At 42.7% G+C, this 18,470-nt stretch overlaps 1 protein-coding gene across 2 annotated transcripts in view; it reads right to left on the reverse strand.

The window, feature by feature from the left end:
- Positions 1-16,570, reverse strand: part of STK25 (serine/threonine kinase 25) — a 28,517-nt gene extending 11,947 nt beyond the window's left edge. For both annotated transcript variants that reach the window (XM_077488428.1, XM_077488427.1), the window contains exons 1-7: positions 16,409-16,570; positions 16,161-16,321; positions 12,854-13,084; positions 4,384-4,440; positions 3,903-4,011; positions 1,611-1,768; positions 1,343-1,528 (exon numbers count right to left, since the gene is read on the reverse strand). In XM_077488428.1, the coding sequence (XP_077344554.1) occupies positions 1,343-1,528; positions 1,611-1,768; positions 3,903-4,011; positions 4,384-4,440; positions 12,854-13,084; positions 16,161-16,211 (792 nt within the window). In that variant the 5' untranslated portion in view covers positions 16,212-16,321; positions 16,409-16,570. The remainder of the gene's footprint in view (positions 1-1,342; positions 1,529-1,610; positions 1,769-3,902; positions 4,012-4,383; positions 4,441-12,853; positions 13,085-16,160; positions 16,322-16,408) is intronic.
- Between the last annotated feature and the right edge of the window lie 1,900 nt (positions 16,571-18,470).

Here is an 18,470-nt window from a genome sequence, read left to right on the forward strand (position 1 = left end):
AGCGGCGTGAGATCATCAGCTACACCCAGACTGCCTGCACCATACCATGGGGCAACTTGTGAGAAGCTCTAAAGGCATACAGGTTAGTGCGGCCCTCACCAGCGTTCCTAAACCTGGCTCACAGGGGTACCATCCGACTCTCTGGTCAGAACAAAAAAAAAAAAAAAAAAACGTTTCGCTGTAGAGAAACACAATTCTGAGGGATAAGAGGAAAGGTGAGGCCTTTTAACATCTGTAAACTGATTTTTTTTTCCTGTAGGGAGGAGCCTATCATCTCTCATGTGTTGCCGTCCTTAAAAGGTGAGATGCGAAAGATGGATTATCAAAACATTAATACTAATCCAGGGACACAGGCACACAGCCCCAGGCTTCGTATTGTAAATGGCCAGGAGGAGAGAGAGGTTGAGACATGGCTGTATCACTAAGGTTCATCAGACCTGCTGCAATTACATGTGAGTGGCCTTAAAGTACAGCACAAGCAGATTTCAGAGTTGAAGCAGAAAGCCTGCAAGACGGGGGTTGCTTTTGAGGCGAAGAATTGTATAATTGTATTACCCCTGGTATGCAAGCTTAAGCCGGCCAAAGATAGTTTAAATCTCGGCCCGTTCAGCGGAGATTCAAACCAACAAGCGGCAGGCTGATTGTACCCAAGTAGATTCATCAATCGACTTGGGTACAACCAGCATGTCGGATTTCTAGCATGTGATTAAAGCCACTAGCAGCAATCACTGTGTTCTCCCGGCAGGGCCAGCTTCCTGAGCACCCAGCCTGCCTGGAGAACACAATAGCTCCATGGGAGGGAGATAGTCGTGTTGATGGGGGAATTTAGCAATTTTCTTTACTTGGTTTACTTTGAGTTGTGCTTTAAAGAACTCTACTAACCACTATTTTCAAACAAATGGACTATTAAATCAGCCCAATAAAGTTAAAAAAACAAAACAAAAAAAACAATTATCCTTTCAGTCAAAAAGAAACCAAAAACACTTGTTTGTGGGTTTCCTTGGCTCTAAATATTATACAACATCTATCTTCTCAGCATAAAAACACAGATTAGGAATGCCTCCCACTGACACATGACGATCCTAAAGGCCACTGTTACTACAAATAAGAAGAAGTTTTGGTTTTGCAAAGGATGTAATGCACTGGGTCTGCACAAAAAATAATGTTCCAATCTAAATCTTTACTCAACTTGGAAGAGGATCTGGGTAAGAGGCACCTGAGGATGTGGATGGCAGTGCTGAAGTGCGGAGAGGGTAAGTAGTTTTGGGATGAGAGGGGTGGAATAATAAAAGAATAAAAATAAAAAACACAAAGTTGAAATTATACACAGAAAGATACTCACTAATCGAGGGTCTTTGTTCAGACAGGCATCTACAAAATCTTTAAATGGTTTGCTGTGCTGTCCCTGCAGGGCTGGAGGGTTGTTTTTGGGGATGAGGAACAAAACTCTCATAGGATGTAGGTCTGAGTAAGGGGGTTCTCCCTTAGCCAACTCAATAGCTGTGATCCCTAAGGACCAAATATCAGCCTAAAAGAAAAAAAAAATCTGAGTTTATGGATGAATGGGTATACAGTGGCAAAACGCAGCAAACATTGTCATGATTTCCAACCTTGAAATCATAAGCAGACTGCTTGATGACTTCTGGTGCCATCCAGAAAGGGGTTCCCACAAATGTGTTCCTCTTGATCTGAGTGTCTGTCAATTGGCCTGCTACCCCAAAATCTGCCAGTTTCACATCTCCCTGCTCAGACAGCAGTACATTCGCAGCTAAAATGCAAAGATGTACTTAGAAAAATAATTCCAACACATATCCTCCACACCATATAAAAAGAAAAAAAAAAAAAAAAAAACAACAGGTAAGATTTTTTCCACGGGTGCTTGCTAACCACTTGCCTGCTGGGCACTTTCATCCCCTTCCTACCCAGGCCAATTTTCAGCGCTGTCACACTTTGAATGATAATTGTGTGGTCATGCAACAGTGCACCCAAATGAAACTTTATAATTTTTAAGACAGACAGAGCCTTCTTTGGGTGGGTTTTAAATTTGTTGCTAAACAAACGAAAAAAAGACCAAAACTTTTGGGGAAAATGTTTTTTACTTAGTTTCTATTATAAAATGTTGTAAATAAGTAATTTTTCTCCTTTTCTGATGAGGCTGCATTGATGGGCACTGCTAGGTGCCAATAATTGGCAGCACTGGTGGGGTTGCACTAATCATCAGGACACTGATAATCAGTGCCCTGTTTATTAGTGAAGGTGTCCCCTGTGTTGATTTGCTGGTTATCAGCTCCCCTCTCCTCATGAGCCGTCAGCGTGAGGTAAGGATTGCCAATAACCGGCAAATCCTGTTTACACTGTGATCAGCTGTGATTGGATTGGATTTACCCCATCACAGATCACTGCTGATGTGCGCCGTAGGGGGCGCACCGGAACTGCGAGCATGGGAAAACATCATATGACGGCCTCTCGGCAAGGTGTGACCATGCTGTATCTTTCATTCACTATAGCACAGTCATAAACCACTGTCCTGCTCTTTGCACTTAGCAGAATTAAAATAACACTAAACTATATTCGTATTCTGCATACTTTAAGTAATCCATCCACAATGTAATGGCCCTACAATCTACTTTTCCTGAAATTGTTTCTTACTGTGTTTTTCTGTTTCCTTGTAACATCCTCCATGACTTCCCTAACATCCACCCCCCCCCCCCCCCCCCTCACTTCTGTCTGTTAAGAAGAAACACTGCATTTTAGTTGCAATCATGTGCCCTGCTCTATGCACACTACAAATCCCATATTCCATCTCAGGAGTGAGAAAGAGAGGGTGGCTACGTTTTCTGCATACTGTGGGACCATGGAGAACAAACAGCCACCCTCTAATAGGAAGTCAGATCACAACAGAAAAAAACTAAATAAGATTTGGAATTCTGAAGAGGCTGCGAGCAACAGAAGGTGCTTTTTTTGAAATAAGAAAAACGGAAATACTGTACTTGCTTGAATAGAAATAGCATTTTAAAAACGTAATTCTTTTTTAGTGCCAGTGCATGACCTCTAGCGTGCATGAGCACTACATGGCAATCACACTATCATCTGAACAGTGCAGATCCAAAAAAGAAGGCACGGGACTAAAGAGAGTGATTCTGTACCACGTGACCGCTATGACCAATCACAGCATCACAATGTAAACATTGGCTGCGTTTAGCAGTGGCACTCACACATCAATTGGTGTGTGCAAAAAACTAAAGCTTCCTGATTGCAGCCAGTACCCAATGTAAACTAGTACCAGTGTTACCCAGCACCAATGCCCATTCACCCCTCTATAGTATAGGTCAGCCCTCCTGTTCCTGACCTCCCTTATCCTGCACATCTCCATCCTACCACTGTACAGAACCTGTCCATTATCTCATTATCTCCTCCTCCATGTATGACCTGAACATTTAATGAATCTAGTACCCCATTACCAAGTTAATCCTCTTAATACTGTCATGTTTCTTCATTTCAAAACAAACTATGGAAAAACAAAAAAATAAAACATCAGACCACCTTTGGGTATCTACTTTGCAAAATGATGGTCATTTCACAGGTTTTCATACTGTTCTGGCATTTTTATTTCATAGGTTTTTAAACAGAAATTAAAAGGAAGCTTTTTTTTTTCCCCAAAAAATTTTTGGTCTTTTTTTTTCCTTGTACAAAAAAAAAAAATCCCAGACGTAATCAAATACCACAAAAAGAAACCTCTCTCTGTAAAAAAATTAAATTAATTTGAGTACACATTTGCATGATTGAGTAATTGTCAAACTATCGGCATTGCAAAGTGAAAAATTACCTGGACAAGGAGAATTAACATGCTGGTCTGCAAATGGTTAATTTAGGTACTTAAAACTTACAACCCTATATCCCACCTTTGATGTCTCTGTGGATCTTCCTCTCTGAGTGCAAATAGTCCAGGCCTTTCAGGATTTCCCGTAATATTGTGGCAATATAAGACTCTTCCAGTGGCCCAGGCTTCAGCTTAGGCATAAAAAGGTACAAAGTGGTTAGAGGTCACAAAAAGTATATTAAAATGCAAGGGTACATGGGGAGACATGTAACACTACAAAAAAGCAAAACAAAAAAGTGGCAGTTATTGGCATTCATTACGCGTTAATGTTAATTTTTAAACTACATTAAAAAAATTACAGCCAAAATATATTTACTTGCTTTGAGAATGCAAACTCTCACTAGTTAGAGTCTTCCCTTTAATCAGTATTTTATAATATAAAAATAATTCTAAGTATTATTATTTATTAGGTATGGGCACAGTAGATTTCATTTTTATATATTCTGTATAAATCTGTAACATAATTTATGCTATGCTCACCCTTTATTATAAACAAATCTTACCAAATCTAGTGCAGACCCTCCACCCAGGTACTCCATTATGATCCACAGCTTAGATCCCTGAATTATAAAAAAAAGCATAATACAAAATTATTATTTATATAAATGCCCTCCAAAACATGAACATTATAAAGTAAACCTGTCATGTTAGAAACATATAGGCTGTTATTGCTGACCTCCTTTTAAAATGCTAGTTGTCTGGATGTCATTGTGCTTCAATGCACAAGTCAATGACCCTGAAAACTGTGCAGATCAGGACATTCCTTATCTGAATTCTTGTTCTGGGTCAGTGTTTTAAAGCACTGAATCTAGATGATCAGCATGACAGCCAGGCAATTAGCATTTTCAAACAAATTTCACCCCCATATTTTTCTGAAGACAGGTTTTTTCAAAACACACAATCGTTAATGTTAACTATAGCTGGCCATACACGATACAATCTGATTATACAAATGTCTTTAGATTTACAAAATTATATAATCAAAAGGTCCTATGTAAAGAGACTTTGCCATATGGGGTTAAGGGGGCAAATTACCCACAGTAGCTTCTCAAACGTTATTATACACACACACACACACACACATACATACATACACACACACACACACACACACAGTTGTGCTTGTAAGTTTACATACCCTGGCAGAATTTATGGTTTCTTGGCCATTTTTCAGAGACTATGAACGATAACAAAAACTTTTATTTCACTCATGATTAGTGTTTGGCTGAAGCCATTTACCGTATTTATTGGCGTATAACATGCACCGACGTATAACATGCACCTTAAATTTAAGAGGGAAGTTTCAGGAAAAAAAAAAAACCTTTCCGCAGACCCCTGAGCCCCCTGCATGGTACACCGAGCCCCCTGCATAACACACCGAGCCCCCGCATGGTACACCTTTCATTATAAAGCCCCCCTCCTCCTCTGCACTCCCAGGAGACCACCAAGTCTCCTGGGATGGCATTGCCAGCATGCTCTGGATCGTAGCTTTTGAATACCTGCATTGCCATTGCTGCCAGCCCCCTTCTTGTGCGCTGTTCCTCCTATGCCACCTGTGGATCTTTTGAACACCTCCATTGGCACCGTGGACATGGGTATGGGGCGGAGCAGGAGGAGGAGAGCGACATTGGTTGGTGGAGGGGTTTGAATTGCCACACAATGGCATGGGGGAGCGGTGTGTGTGGGAGGCGGCCGGCAGTAATGTTATCTGGATTTGTCCTGGCAGTGCTGTCCCTTGGCCAGGAGTGTCGGACAGACGGCCCGATCGCCGGCCCTCTGTTTTCAGGGTAAAAAAGTGTATGTTATACGCCGATAGATACGGTATTATTAATCAACTGCGTTTATTCTTTTCAAATCATAATCACAAGAAACTACCCAAATGACCCTTATAAAAAGTTTACATACCCTGGTGATTTTAGCCTGATAACATGCACACAAGTTGACACAAAGGGGTTTGAATGGATATTGACCTCACCTGTGATCTGTCGGCTTGTAATTAGTGCGTGCGTGCGTGCGTGCGTGCGTGCGTGCGTGTGTGTGTATAAAAGGTCAATGAGTTTCTGGACTCCTGACAGAACCTTGCATCTTTTATCCAGTGCTGCACTGACTTTTCTAGATTCTAAGTCATGGAGAAGGCAAAAGAATTGTCAAAAGGGTCTGCGGGAAATGGTAGTTGAACTGTATAAAACAGGAAAGGATTATGAAAAGATATCCAAGGAAATGAGAATATCAATCAGCACTGTTCCAACTCTAATCAAGAAGTGGAAAATGAGGGGTTCTGTAGAAACCAAACTTTCAACTACAACTGCCAGGAAAATTGTTTGGATGCAAAGAAAAACCCACAAATAACTTCAGGTGAAATACTGTCTGAAACCCTGAAAACTGTCTGGACTCTCTGAAAACATGTGGTGTGGCTGTTCCAAGATTCACAATAAGGAGGCACTTGAAGAAAGATGGGCTGCATGGTCGATTCGCCAGAAAAAAAAAAACATTACTATGCAAATGCCACAAAGTATGCCGCTTACAATACACCAAACAGCACAGAGACAGGCCTCAAACCTTCTGGCATAAAGTCATTTGGAGTGATGAGACCAAAATTGAGCCTTTTGGCCACAACCATAAACGCTTCTTTTGGAGAGGAGTCAACAAGGCCTATGATGAAAGGTACAACATTCCTACTGTGGATCACTGATGTTTTGGGGATGTATGAGCTACAAAGGCACAAAGGCACAGGAAATTTGGTTAAAATTGATGGTAAGATGAATGCAGTAGGTTCAAAAAATACAGGAGGAACATTTGCATTCATCAGCCAGGAAGCTGTGCATGGGACATACTTGGACATTCCAACATGACAATGATCCAAAACACAAGGCAAAGTTGACCAACAGCAGAATAAAGAGAAGGTTCTGGAGTGGTCATCTCAGTCTCCTGACCTCAATATCACTGAGCCACTTTACCATCCGAGAAGATAAAGATGCTCATCCACAAATAACACAAAAGACTTCAAGCGGTCATTGATGTTAAAGGGGGCACAGTATTAAGAACTGGGGTGTAAGCTTATGAGCAAAACTGTATACACACACACAATATATATATATATATATATATATATATATATGATAGATAGAGCAGTAAATGTACTGCTTTATCATCTTTGAGGAAGGAAATTACTATTAAACTGGCGGATAAAGGCTGGTCCATAGTCATTATGGATACCACCAAAGAAATACAGAGGTATTTAGCCGATACTGATGTGTATATACGATTGGATAGTAATCCAACGTTACGTCTTAACGAGAATAAAAAAAAAAAGTTGTAAAAGAGGCTGTACAAGCAGGAATAATATATACTAATACAGAAACTTTTTTAAATCCCAGAACATCCCATTACCCCTATTTTTTTAAGTGTTACCAAAAGTACACAAGGACCCACAAAATCCTCCAGGTCGTCCAATCATTTCTAGTATCAATTATGTTACCAAGCCTATTGCTAAATACTTAAATGCCTCACTCCTTTAGTTGTGAACACCCATTCCTATATTCGAGACACTCAAGACTTTCTGGATAAGATTGAAAATATAACCCTTAAATCAGGTGCAAGGTTAGTAACTTGGGATGTAGTTAACCTTTACACAGCCATCCCACACACTCTCATTCTTGAAGCCTGCTAGCGCTTATTAAAGAATTCCAAACATTATGATGCTTCTCACATTACATTTCTTTTGGAATTACTTAGAATAGTATTAGGAGGAAATTTTTTTTCCTCTTTAAAGCTTTATATTATCTTCAGTGCACCGGCACCGCAATGGGCTCAAATGTCGCCCCACCCCCATATGCTAACTTGTTCATGAACATGCATTTATTTATCATTGCAGGTTATTTACTGAAAACTGCATAACATGGTTTAGATTTATTGATGACGCATTTGGCATATGGGTGGGCGACCGAGATTTATTATTTTTATTCAACTCTTACTCAAACAATCTAATCCCAGGTTTGAAATTATTATTATTATTATTATTCAGGATTTATATAGCGCCAACAGTTTGCGCAGCGCTTTACAATATGAGGGTAACATATCTATCTCAGACACAGCTACTCCATTTTTGGATACATTGTTGCATATACAAGACGATCACATTGTGAGCGATTTGTATGGGCAGCCGACAGATCGGAACCAATACAACTACACTATTCTAGCTTCCATCCACCTGGGGTATTTAAATCAATAACAAGGAGTCAGCTGAAACGAGTATCTAGAATTACTAATAAATCTGATTTTTAGAGAGGAAAGGTTTGATGAATTGGAAAGCAGACTGCGTCAGCAGGGATGCCCCAGTGATATGGTTCATCTAGAACGTATCAATTTAGATCGTGATAAGAATTAAGCCCCGTACACACGAGAGGACTTATGTCCGACTTCCGAAGGAGTTCTGCCGGAGTTCCGACAGAGTTCTGACGGACTTTTCGACTGAGCGGACTTGGCCACACACAATCACACCAAACTCCGACGGATTCGAACGTGATGACGTACGACTGGACTCGAATAAGGAAGTTCATAGCCAGTAGCCAATAGCTGCCCTAGCGTCGGTTTTAGTCCGTCGGAATAGCATACACACGAGCAAATTTTTCGGTAGGAACTGGGTCCGGCGGAGTTCCGTCGGAAAAATTTGAAGCATGTTCCATTTTCTGACGGAATCATTCCGTCGGACTTTGGATGTTGAAAAGTCCGCTCGTGTGTACGGGGCTTAAGAGTATAATTCGCAGGACGCCTCAATATAAAAAAAAAAAAAAAAAAAAACCAACACCACAGTGAAAAGGAGAGTGTGTATTTCTGGAGTGCCTTCATTGGACAGCTCAGATCACAGGCACAATGTACAGTACCAATCAGAGCGGCCCTGTATCCTCTGTTGGCTGTGAACCAATCACAGTCATCACAAGTGTAAACTCTGAATAGGCAGCGGGAGATTAGGGAAGTAAACAATTGGCTTAGGAACTGGTGTAGTAAGGAGCAGTTTGGGTTCCTGGAGAACTGGGCCAACTTCTTAGTAGGTCACCAGTTCTATAGAAGGGCAGACTGCACCTAAATTAGGAAGGTGCAGATCTGCTGGGAGTGAAGATGACCGAAAAGTTAGAGGGGTTTTTTAAACTAGACGATGGGGGGGGGTCCAGGAGGTACAGATAGTCAGCAATGAACATATTACAAAGGGTAGTATTAGGGGCATTAGTGGTAGGTTGACTAAAGTGCATAAATACAGAAGTAAGTATAGTAACAAGTCCTACTTGCAATCTCGGAACACCCAATAAGAGGACAGTATGCGACTAGTCTAAACTACGTGGCATGTTAACCAATGCCAGGAGCCTGGAGGACAAGATGGGAGAACTAGAGATACTGTTGAACGAGGAGGATTTTGATTATATGGGAATTTCAGAGCATTTGACACAGTTTCCCATAAACGTTTACTGTATAAAGTAAAGTCCATTGGCGTGGTCCATAGGGCGAGTATGTGGATTTAAAACTGGCTACAAGGGCGAATTCAGAGGGTGGTGATAAATGGGGAATACTCTGAATGGTCAGGGGTGGAAAGTGGGGTCCCCCAGGGTTCTGTGCTGGGACCACTCCTGTTTAATTTGTTCATAAATAACCTGGAGGATGGGGTAAACAGTTCAATCTCTGTATTTGTGGACAACACTAAGCTAAGCAGGGCAATAACTTCTCCGCAGTATGTGGAAACCTTGCAAGAAGATATGAACAAATTATTGGGGTGGGCAACTACATGGCAAATGAGGTATAACCACTTGCTTACTGGGCACTTAAACCCCCCTCAGTCCCAGACCAATTTTCAGCTTTCAGCGCTGATGCACTTTGAATGACAATTGCGCGGGCATACAACACTGTACCCAAATGAAATTTTTATCATTTCTTTCCCACAAATAGAGCTTTCTTTTGGTGGTATTTAGTTACAGCTCGGAGTTTTATTTTTTGCTAAACAAACAAAAAAAGATGCAAAAAAAAAAAATCATGTTTTAATAGTTTGTTATACAATTTTGCAAACGGGTCATTTTTCTCCTTCATTGAAGTGCGCTGATTAGGCGGCACTGATGGCTGCATTGGTGGGCACTGATGGGCTGCATTGGTGGGCACTGATGGGCTGCACTGGTGGGCACTGATGGGCTGCACTGGTGGGCACTGATGGGCTGCACTGGTGGGCACTGATAGGCATAGTTAAGGCGGCACTAATAGGCACAGATAAGGCGGCACCGATCGGCACAGATAAGGCGGCACTGATGGGCAAAGATGGGCACAGATAAGATGGCATGGATGGGTGGCACGGATAAGTGGCACGGATGGGTGGCACGGATGGGCACTGATAGATGGGACTGATGGGCACTGATAGGTGGCACTGATAGGTGGCACTGCTGGGCACTGATGGGCGGCACTGCTGGGCGGCACTGGGGTGCAGCACCTTTAAGGAAGATTGTGGGCACTGTGGGTGGCACTGTTGGTTGCACTGCTGGATGGCACTGTGGGTGGCATTGTGGGTGGCACTGTGGGTGGCGCTGTGGGCACTATGGGCACTGCTGGGTGGCACTGATGGGGGGCACTTACTTTCATTCAGGATGGCACTGCGGTGGGCAGGTGGGCACTGGCAGGAGGCAGGTGGTCAGCTGTATTGCTGGCCGTGATCACGGCCGCCGGTGATCGGCTTTTTTTTTCTCTCCTCGCACTGTCAGCGCGAGGAGGAATAATAGCCGATTACCGGCTCCGTTCTGTCACATGATCAGCTGTCATTGGCTGACAGCTGATCACGTGATAAGGGGTCAGGATCGACCCCTTGCACGGATCGGTGATCAGGAGAGTCTCGTGGACTCGCCGATCACAGAGCGCGCCGCGCGCGCCCCTCAGGGGGTGCGCAGGCCGCTCGTAACCGGGACGACGTCAATAGACGTAGTCCCGGAAAAGTAGATCCGCGCTAATGCCGTCATTTGGCAATAGCGCGGATCTCAAGTGGTTAATGTAGAAAAAATTAAAATAAAGCATTTGGGTGGCAAAAATATGAATGCAATCTATATACTGGGGGGTGATCCCCTGGGGGAATCTAGGATGGAAAAGGACCTGGGGGTCCTAGTAGATGAAAGGCTCAGCAATGGCATGCAATGCCAAGCTGCTGCTAACAAAGCAAATAGAATATTGGCATGCATTAAAAAGGAGATTAGATCCAGGGATAAAGCAATAATTCTCCCACTCTACAAGGCTCTGGTCCGGCGGCACCTAGAGTATGCTGTCCAGTTCTGGGCACCAGTCCTCAGGAAGTATGTACTGGAAATGGAGTGAGTACAGAGAAGGGCAAAAAAGCTAATAAAGGGTCTGGAGGATATTAGTTATGAAGAAAGGTTGCGAGCACTGAACCTATTCTCTCTGGAGAAGAGATGCTTGAGAGGGGATATGATTTCTATTTACAAATACCATACTGGTGACCCCACGATAGGGATAAAACTTTTTCACGAAAGGGAGTTTAATAAGACATGTGGCCACTCATCAAAATTAGAAGAAAAGAGGTTTTACCTTAAACTGCATAGAGGGTTCTTTACTATAAGAGCGGCACAGATGTGGAATCCCTTTCCACAGGTGGTGGTTTCAGCGGGGAGCATCGATAGTTTCAAAAAAAACTATTCACTAAGCCCCTGAACGACCGCAACATACAGGGATATACAAGGTAATACTGACATATAATCAAATACATAGGTTGGACTTGTGTCTTTTTTCAACCTCACCTTCTATGTAACTATGTAAATATAGCACACAGGATTGCAGCAGATTAAAAGGTAAAGGTTGGGGGTCCTAAAGTGCCTCCAACCACCAATGATGATGGGATAACTGAGCACCAATGCTTGTGGTATTGTTTAGGTGGAGCCTAAGAGCCTTTGATCACCAATGATGATGATGATTTCTACAGGTAAAACGAAAAATCCACTGGTTATTAAAATACCAACAAAAAAAATTTTTTGTGTCTCAAAGAAAAAACAATATAGAATTCCTTTGGGTAGACTATTTCATTACTGTCAGTCAAACTATCACAGCACTGAAAAATGGCCTGATAATGTCAGAATAAATACAAGCTAGTACTGAAGTGGTTGAGGAACTTGTAGGAGTTGTCAAGTAGCTAGATAAAGATGAAAAAAAAAAAATGAAGGAAGATTAAAACACATGAAAGTACATTTGGTACCCATTTATTCTCTTATGCCATGCAGGACATTGCTCTGCAGTGAAAAAAATAGAATATACTAACTGATATCCTTACCTGTACTGACCTCATACAGTAATCAAAAAGCACATTTTTTTTTGACAACAATGATATTTATCTGTGGGTGGTGCATTGATTTGATCTTGGGATCTGTTCTTGTAAAAACAGCAGTGCATGACTTTTAATAACGATAAGGGTTCATTCAAGGATTCATTCACACGGGCAAAAAAAAAAACAAAAAAAAAAAAAACACAGAGTTTAGATGTGCACTGGATATACTGTGGTTTTGTATGCATCTAAATGCAGCCCTATAGTAATCAACAAGCTCATACACACAGCTGCACCTACGGGTACCTGTAAAGATGTTTGCTGTGCAGAAAAATAAATAAATAACAGGACACCCCTGCGTCCAGGGCCACACAGATCTGTGAATGTACAAAACCATAAAAGCATATGCACGTAAACGTGCAGCCATTTATTTGAATGAAAGAAGAATTGTACACATCTAAACGTGAGTACTTTAGATGCGAATTTTCTGCAGGATATTCTGCCAGCAAGAATCTACGTTCATGCAGAAAATATGCATACGTCCCTGTGAATGCACCCTGAAAAGGTCCATCTTGTGGGAGAGTACAGTTCCTATAGTGGTACATTTAGTGGAGTGAGAAACACCTCTTATAACTGCAGTTTTTAAGTAGAAAGGTATATTTGACAGTTTAGGAAATTACCTTTAGATAGGAGCCATAGTAACGGGTGATGTAAGGGCTGTCACACTGGCTCAGAACAGTGATCTCTTGTTGAATGTCCTCAATCTCATCCTCTGCCTCTTCTAAATCTATGATTTTAATTGCCACCACTTCCTTGCTGCGGTTATCTATGCCTTTGTACACTTCTCCAAATGAACCCTTCCCAATCCGCTCCAACTTCGTAAACAGGCGTTCTGGATCCATCCTGGATCCCTAAAGATAGAAAAAGAGAACACACACAATTATAAAAATACAGGCAGTCCTCTACTTACAAACATCCAACTTACAAATGACTCCTACTTACAGAGGGAGACAACAGGAAGTGAGAGGAAATCTACCCCTAGGAAGGGAAATTCTCTCCTGTAAGAGTTAATATGGGAAAATGTGTCTCCACTGATGCTTTATCACCAGTCCATGTTTCCCCAACAACCCAAAATTTTCAAAATGCAATTGTCATTGGGACAGAAAGTGAGGTGAAATCTCCTGAACAGGGACACAGACAGCAAAATAAATGTTACAGGGAAAATAACCCTTCCCTATGCTATCCAAAATGCTTAAAAAATCATTTTTTTGGCTGGAGCTACACTTAAGAAAAATAAATAAATAAATAAATAAATAAAAGAAATGTACCTGTTTTGACTTACAGATTAAATTTAAGAACAAACCTACAGTCCCTATCTTGTTTGCAACCCGAGGACTGCCTATAAAAAATAAAAAAAATAAAAAAAATGTATATATAGAGAGAGATATACCACACACACACCTCTATATATACCTATATGCCCCATGTTGGTTCTAATGGCAGCCTGTTGGCATCTGATAGCTTAGTTCTAGGTCTGCTCCGAGCAGAGAGCTGTGACTGTCAGTCACCGCTCTTCACTATGCTTCTGGGGGGCCAGGCTGGGGTGGGCACAGCTGGCTTCGGATCTTAGCCGTGTGATGAGAGGCAGAGCCAGCTGATAATCAAGCAACTGGGTGAAACCAGGAATTGTGCGCGCTACCAGAAAATCCTGAAGGAGAATGTCCGGCAAACAGTTTGGAGTGTCCTAGTTAAAGTCTGGACTTAAATCGATTGAGATGCTGTGGCATGACCAAAAACAAGCGGTTCATGCTGGACAACCCTTCAATGTGGCTGAAAACTAATTTTGCGAAGAAGGCTCAGTGCTATGAAAGTGGTTGTAAACCCTTACAAGCCACTTTGACCTACAGGTAAGCCTATATTAAGGCTTACCTGTAGGTCTAAGAAATATCTCCTAAACCTACACGGTTTTTGAGATATTTGCCGAAAGACAGGCAGCGTGCCGCAGTTAACGGCGATATGCCGCGACTCCCGTGCGCATGCGCGGGAGTGACATCACCGCGGCTCCGACAAATGATGGCGCCAGAGCAGCGAGACCCACCAAGAAGATGGAGGCTCCAGACTACAGGGGACAGCGGTGACTTCGCTGGCTCCTTTGTCAGGTAAGTGACACATAATGGACTACTATGTGATGCATAGTAATCCATTATACTTTACCTTTGCAGGGAATCAAAGAGGAAATAAACCCATCAGGGTTTACTTCCTCTTGAAAGACTCATTGGCAGTTATTGCAAACGCTTGATTACAGTTGTTGCTGCAAAGGGTGGCACAACCAGTTATTAGGTTTAGGGGGCAATTACTTTTTTAAATAGAGTCATGCAGGTTTGGGCAGATTTTTCTCCCTAATTAAATCATCATTTAAAAACTGCATTTTGGATTTACTCAGGTTATCTTTGTGTTATATTAAAATTTGTTTATGATCTAAATCATAATTAAGTGTGACAAATATGCAAAAAATAAAATAAAAAATCAGGAAGGAGAAAATACTGCACTGAGGGGGGCTCTGCACTGAGTGGAGGTCTATTCTTAGTGGGGGGTTCTGTACTGAGGGGGAGACTATAGTTGGTGGCGCCACTGCTAAGTAAGCACATTAACCTCCCATGGATCACTTTCTCTCAATTTAAAAATGGTTACGGATCTCTCTTTCTATTTAAAAATGGTTATACAATGACTGTAATTTACCCAAGGATATAGTAGCAATGGCTCAATATTTCATTTAGCATTGGGTTTCCCTATCAGAAAAATATGCATCTCCAGCAGCAAATAACCCAATCTCTGACCATCTCTGGCAGTATGTCTGCAGTCTGACCCTCTCCTGTACTATGTGGGGGGGAGCCTGGAGCTCCTCTTTAAGCCGTGTTTAGACTTTGCTACATGAAGACAATGTCTTTTTTGTAAGAACAGATAAAAAAAAAAAAAAAAAGGTAGTTCTTCTGGCTTCTTGAATTTTTTTGATGAAAACCATGCACAGTAATTGTGATGCATCGCGGAATCGAATTGTTGACCTGACAATTGTAATTGAATCGTGAGACCAGTGAAGATGCGCACCTCTATTTGTATGTAACCAGCAAGGATGAGCTCAGGGGTGTTCGCAACTAGCAAGTGCAGAGCCCACCAGGTAGTCGGCACTAAGGATGAGCTCAGACGTGTTCACATACTCCACTTGCAGAGCCCGCCAGGAAGTCAGCGCATCGCTAATCACAGGCAGTGAGACATTGCCCCGATGTGCGGCTGCAGAGATCGGGCAATGTCTCACTGCCTGTGATTAGCGCTGCGCTGACTTCCTGGCGGGCTCTGCATGTGGAGTATGTGAACACGTCTGAGCTCATCTTTAGTCGGCACTGCACTAATCACAAGCAGTGAGACATTTCCCGATGCGCGACTGCAGAGATGGGGAAATGTCTCACTGCCTGTGATTAGCGCTGTGCAGTGCCAACTTCCTGGCGGGCTCTGCATGTGCTAGCGGCGAACACGCCTGAGCTCATCCTTAGTAACCAGTGATTAGTTCAGGTGCGTTTGCCATGAGCCTGAATCTACCTGAGCTATTCCACCATGAAGCCAATCACAGGCGGTAGAGGCATTCCACACCCTGCAGCTGCAGCTGCACAGGTACACACCTCTTGCATACCTGTGTGCGAACACACCTGAGCTTTGCCCTACATGTAAACATCATCCCAGAAGCTACATGTGATTAGGGGCTCTTACTGGCCATGGAGGCAGGCAGTTTTAGGACTGGCGTTTGCGGCCGCAGCTAATCGGTCATAGCACAGAAATCTGCTGCGTCCAGTGGCCACGTTTAGCCATCTCTGCACACAGCACCCTATCCGCTTGTCTGAACGAGGTCTCGTCATAGTAATATGACCATGCTGGCTCAGTGCGACCAATAATAAACACAATTTTAAATGAAATAAATAAAAGCAGATCTATTACCTGCACCGGAAAGTCTCGCAGAAGGGCCATACTTTGCAGAGTTTGCTCCATTCAGTGAACGATTGGTCAGGGTTGGTGTAGGACGAGCAGTCTATGGATCGCTGTACACGAATCTCCCCACATGGCACGCCTGGAGACACACCTGGACACTACAGTATTAGCTGAGGTGATGACACAAGCACATACAGGAGTCATACAGCAGTACAGATATCACAGGGAAGATGAATTATACATTTCTAGCCACTCACAGTTCATATTTCAGTAACCAGAGATGATTATTGTGCAGTCTGTCTGGCAGCTGCTCAGTGCAGAGCATACATGGAGAATCCCCCCCGGGGAGCCCCGACACCAGTACACAGCAGGCCTCCTCCCCAAACCCCCCTATACAGACCCCCCACCCGAGAGCAACACTAAGTGACGTCACTGTCGCAGGGAATGCTGGGGCTCGTATTCTCCCGCACTATACATTCCCGTGCGCTCTAGGAGTCCGGAAACTACAATTCCCATAGACAGGAGAAGCACGGGGCACGTGATTGGAGCTAGGCATGACGTCACGTGACATGGGGCTGCGTCTCCGTCTATCCCAATGGCAGAGTCCTGAAATGAGTTATGATTGGTCAGTGAGGCCGCTGGAGTCTTGTAGTAATGGATATATCTGCCATGTGTTGGAAGGAATACCACCAATGGTTGCCATAGCTACCTCAGTGTTCACCAATAGGCACCAATAGGCTTACCTGTGCTAGCTATGCGTATATTTTATTAGCACAGTTCAGTTTTCCTGCTAGGTGCAGTCTGCTCTTTTGTTCGATCTCTCAGATCCGTTTAACCACTTCAATGCCGGCCACTTTCACCCTTTTCTTACCCAGGCCAATGTTCAGCTTTCAGCGCTCTTGCACTTTGAATTCGAATTTCACAGTCTTGAAACACTGTACCCATATGACATTTTTATGGTTCCTTGGAGACAGATAGAGCTTTGTTTTGGTGGTATTTAATCACCACTGTTTTTTTTTTATTATTTTCTAAATATATGAAAAAAGACCAACAATTTTGAAATTCCGTTTGTTATAAAATTTTGCAAATCCGTAACTTTCTTCTTCACTGATGAAGAAGAAATGAGAGTGGTGCGCTTATTCAGTGACGTGCCATGAATTAATATACTTAGGGCTCTTTCACAAGGGGGGATCAGTGGTGATCCGCCCCGTGGACATCCGCTTGCTCAGTGGGGTTCGCTCCATCGATCCCCGCTGAGCAGGAAGATGACAGGTCTGTCTCTGCACACTGCGCAGGGACAAACCTGTCAGAGCGCCGCTCTCCCCTATGGGAGATCAGGTGACAATGGACCACAGAGTCCGTCGTCACCCGATCCGATGACAGATGGAAAAGTAGGTTTTTCCTCCTTCACACTTTTTGGGATCGGAGCAGGTTGGATGTCAGCGGACTTGTCACCGCTGACATCCGACGCTCCATAGACCTATATGGAGCATCCGTTCAGGTCCGCCTGAAAAACTGACAGGCGAATCTGAACAGATCGGTCGTGTGAAAGAGCCCTAAAAGAATGAATATGACGAGTATCCAAAACATACAAATAGATAAATGTGAATAAAAGTCCAACTAAAGCCCAATGGTAGGAGACAGTTCATATAAAAATCTCATAGGGATAACTTGATAGAAAAAAAAAATCAGACAACACATCACTCCAAACATGGACTGTTCTAGTTATGAATTGGCCGCTCATCTCCAGCAGTGACACAAAGGTCAAACAAGGCTCATCAGATTTGTCTTGTTTTAGGGAAGTGCAGTAAGGAGGCGAGTGTGTCACTACCATTGTTTTTTACTGTGGTTTTTATTCTTATTTGATGTAAGCAGCTTCTTTTACTTAATACATTTACTTTTCATTTGGAAATATTGCACTATGACTGTTCTTTGTTTCCTTTGAGCACCATTTATATAAGAAGTGCCATACCCTGGAGTGAGCTGTTTCCTGTATATATGGAATTTCCCAAGTTGTTTTAATGCCAAGATCTGGACGCAGTTTTTAGTCTTCATTTGGGACCTGGATGTCTTTACAGATCCATCAGGAGGACTCCTTATCTGACTATCTGATGAGCCTTGTTTGACCTTTGGGTCATTGCTGGAGGTGAGCGGCCAATTCATAAATAGAACAGTAGAACAGTCGATGTTTGGATTGATGTGTTGTCTGTTTTTTTTTTTTTCTTCTATCAAGTTATCCCTATGAGATTTTTACCTTTATTTGAACTGTCTCCTACCATTGGGCTTTAGTTGGACTTTTATTCACATTTATCTATTTGT

This window comes from Lithobates pipiens, unplaced genomic scaffold, assembly GCF_037356315.1.
Source record: "Lithobates pipiens isolate NorthernLeopardFrog02 unplaced genomic scaffold, aLitPip1_a1.2 Scaffold_18, whole genome shotgun sequence".
Classification (NCBI taxonomy): Eukaryota; Metazoa; Chordata; class Amphibia; order Anura; family Ranidae; genus Lithobates; species Lithobates pipiens.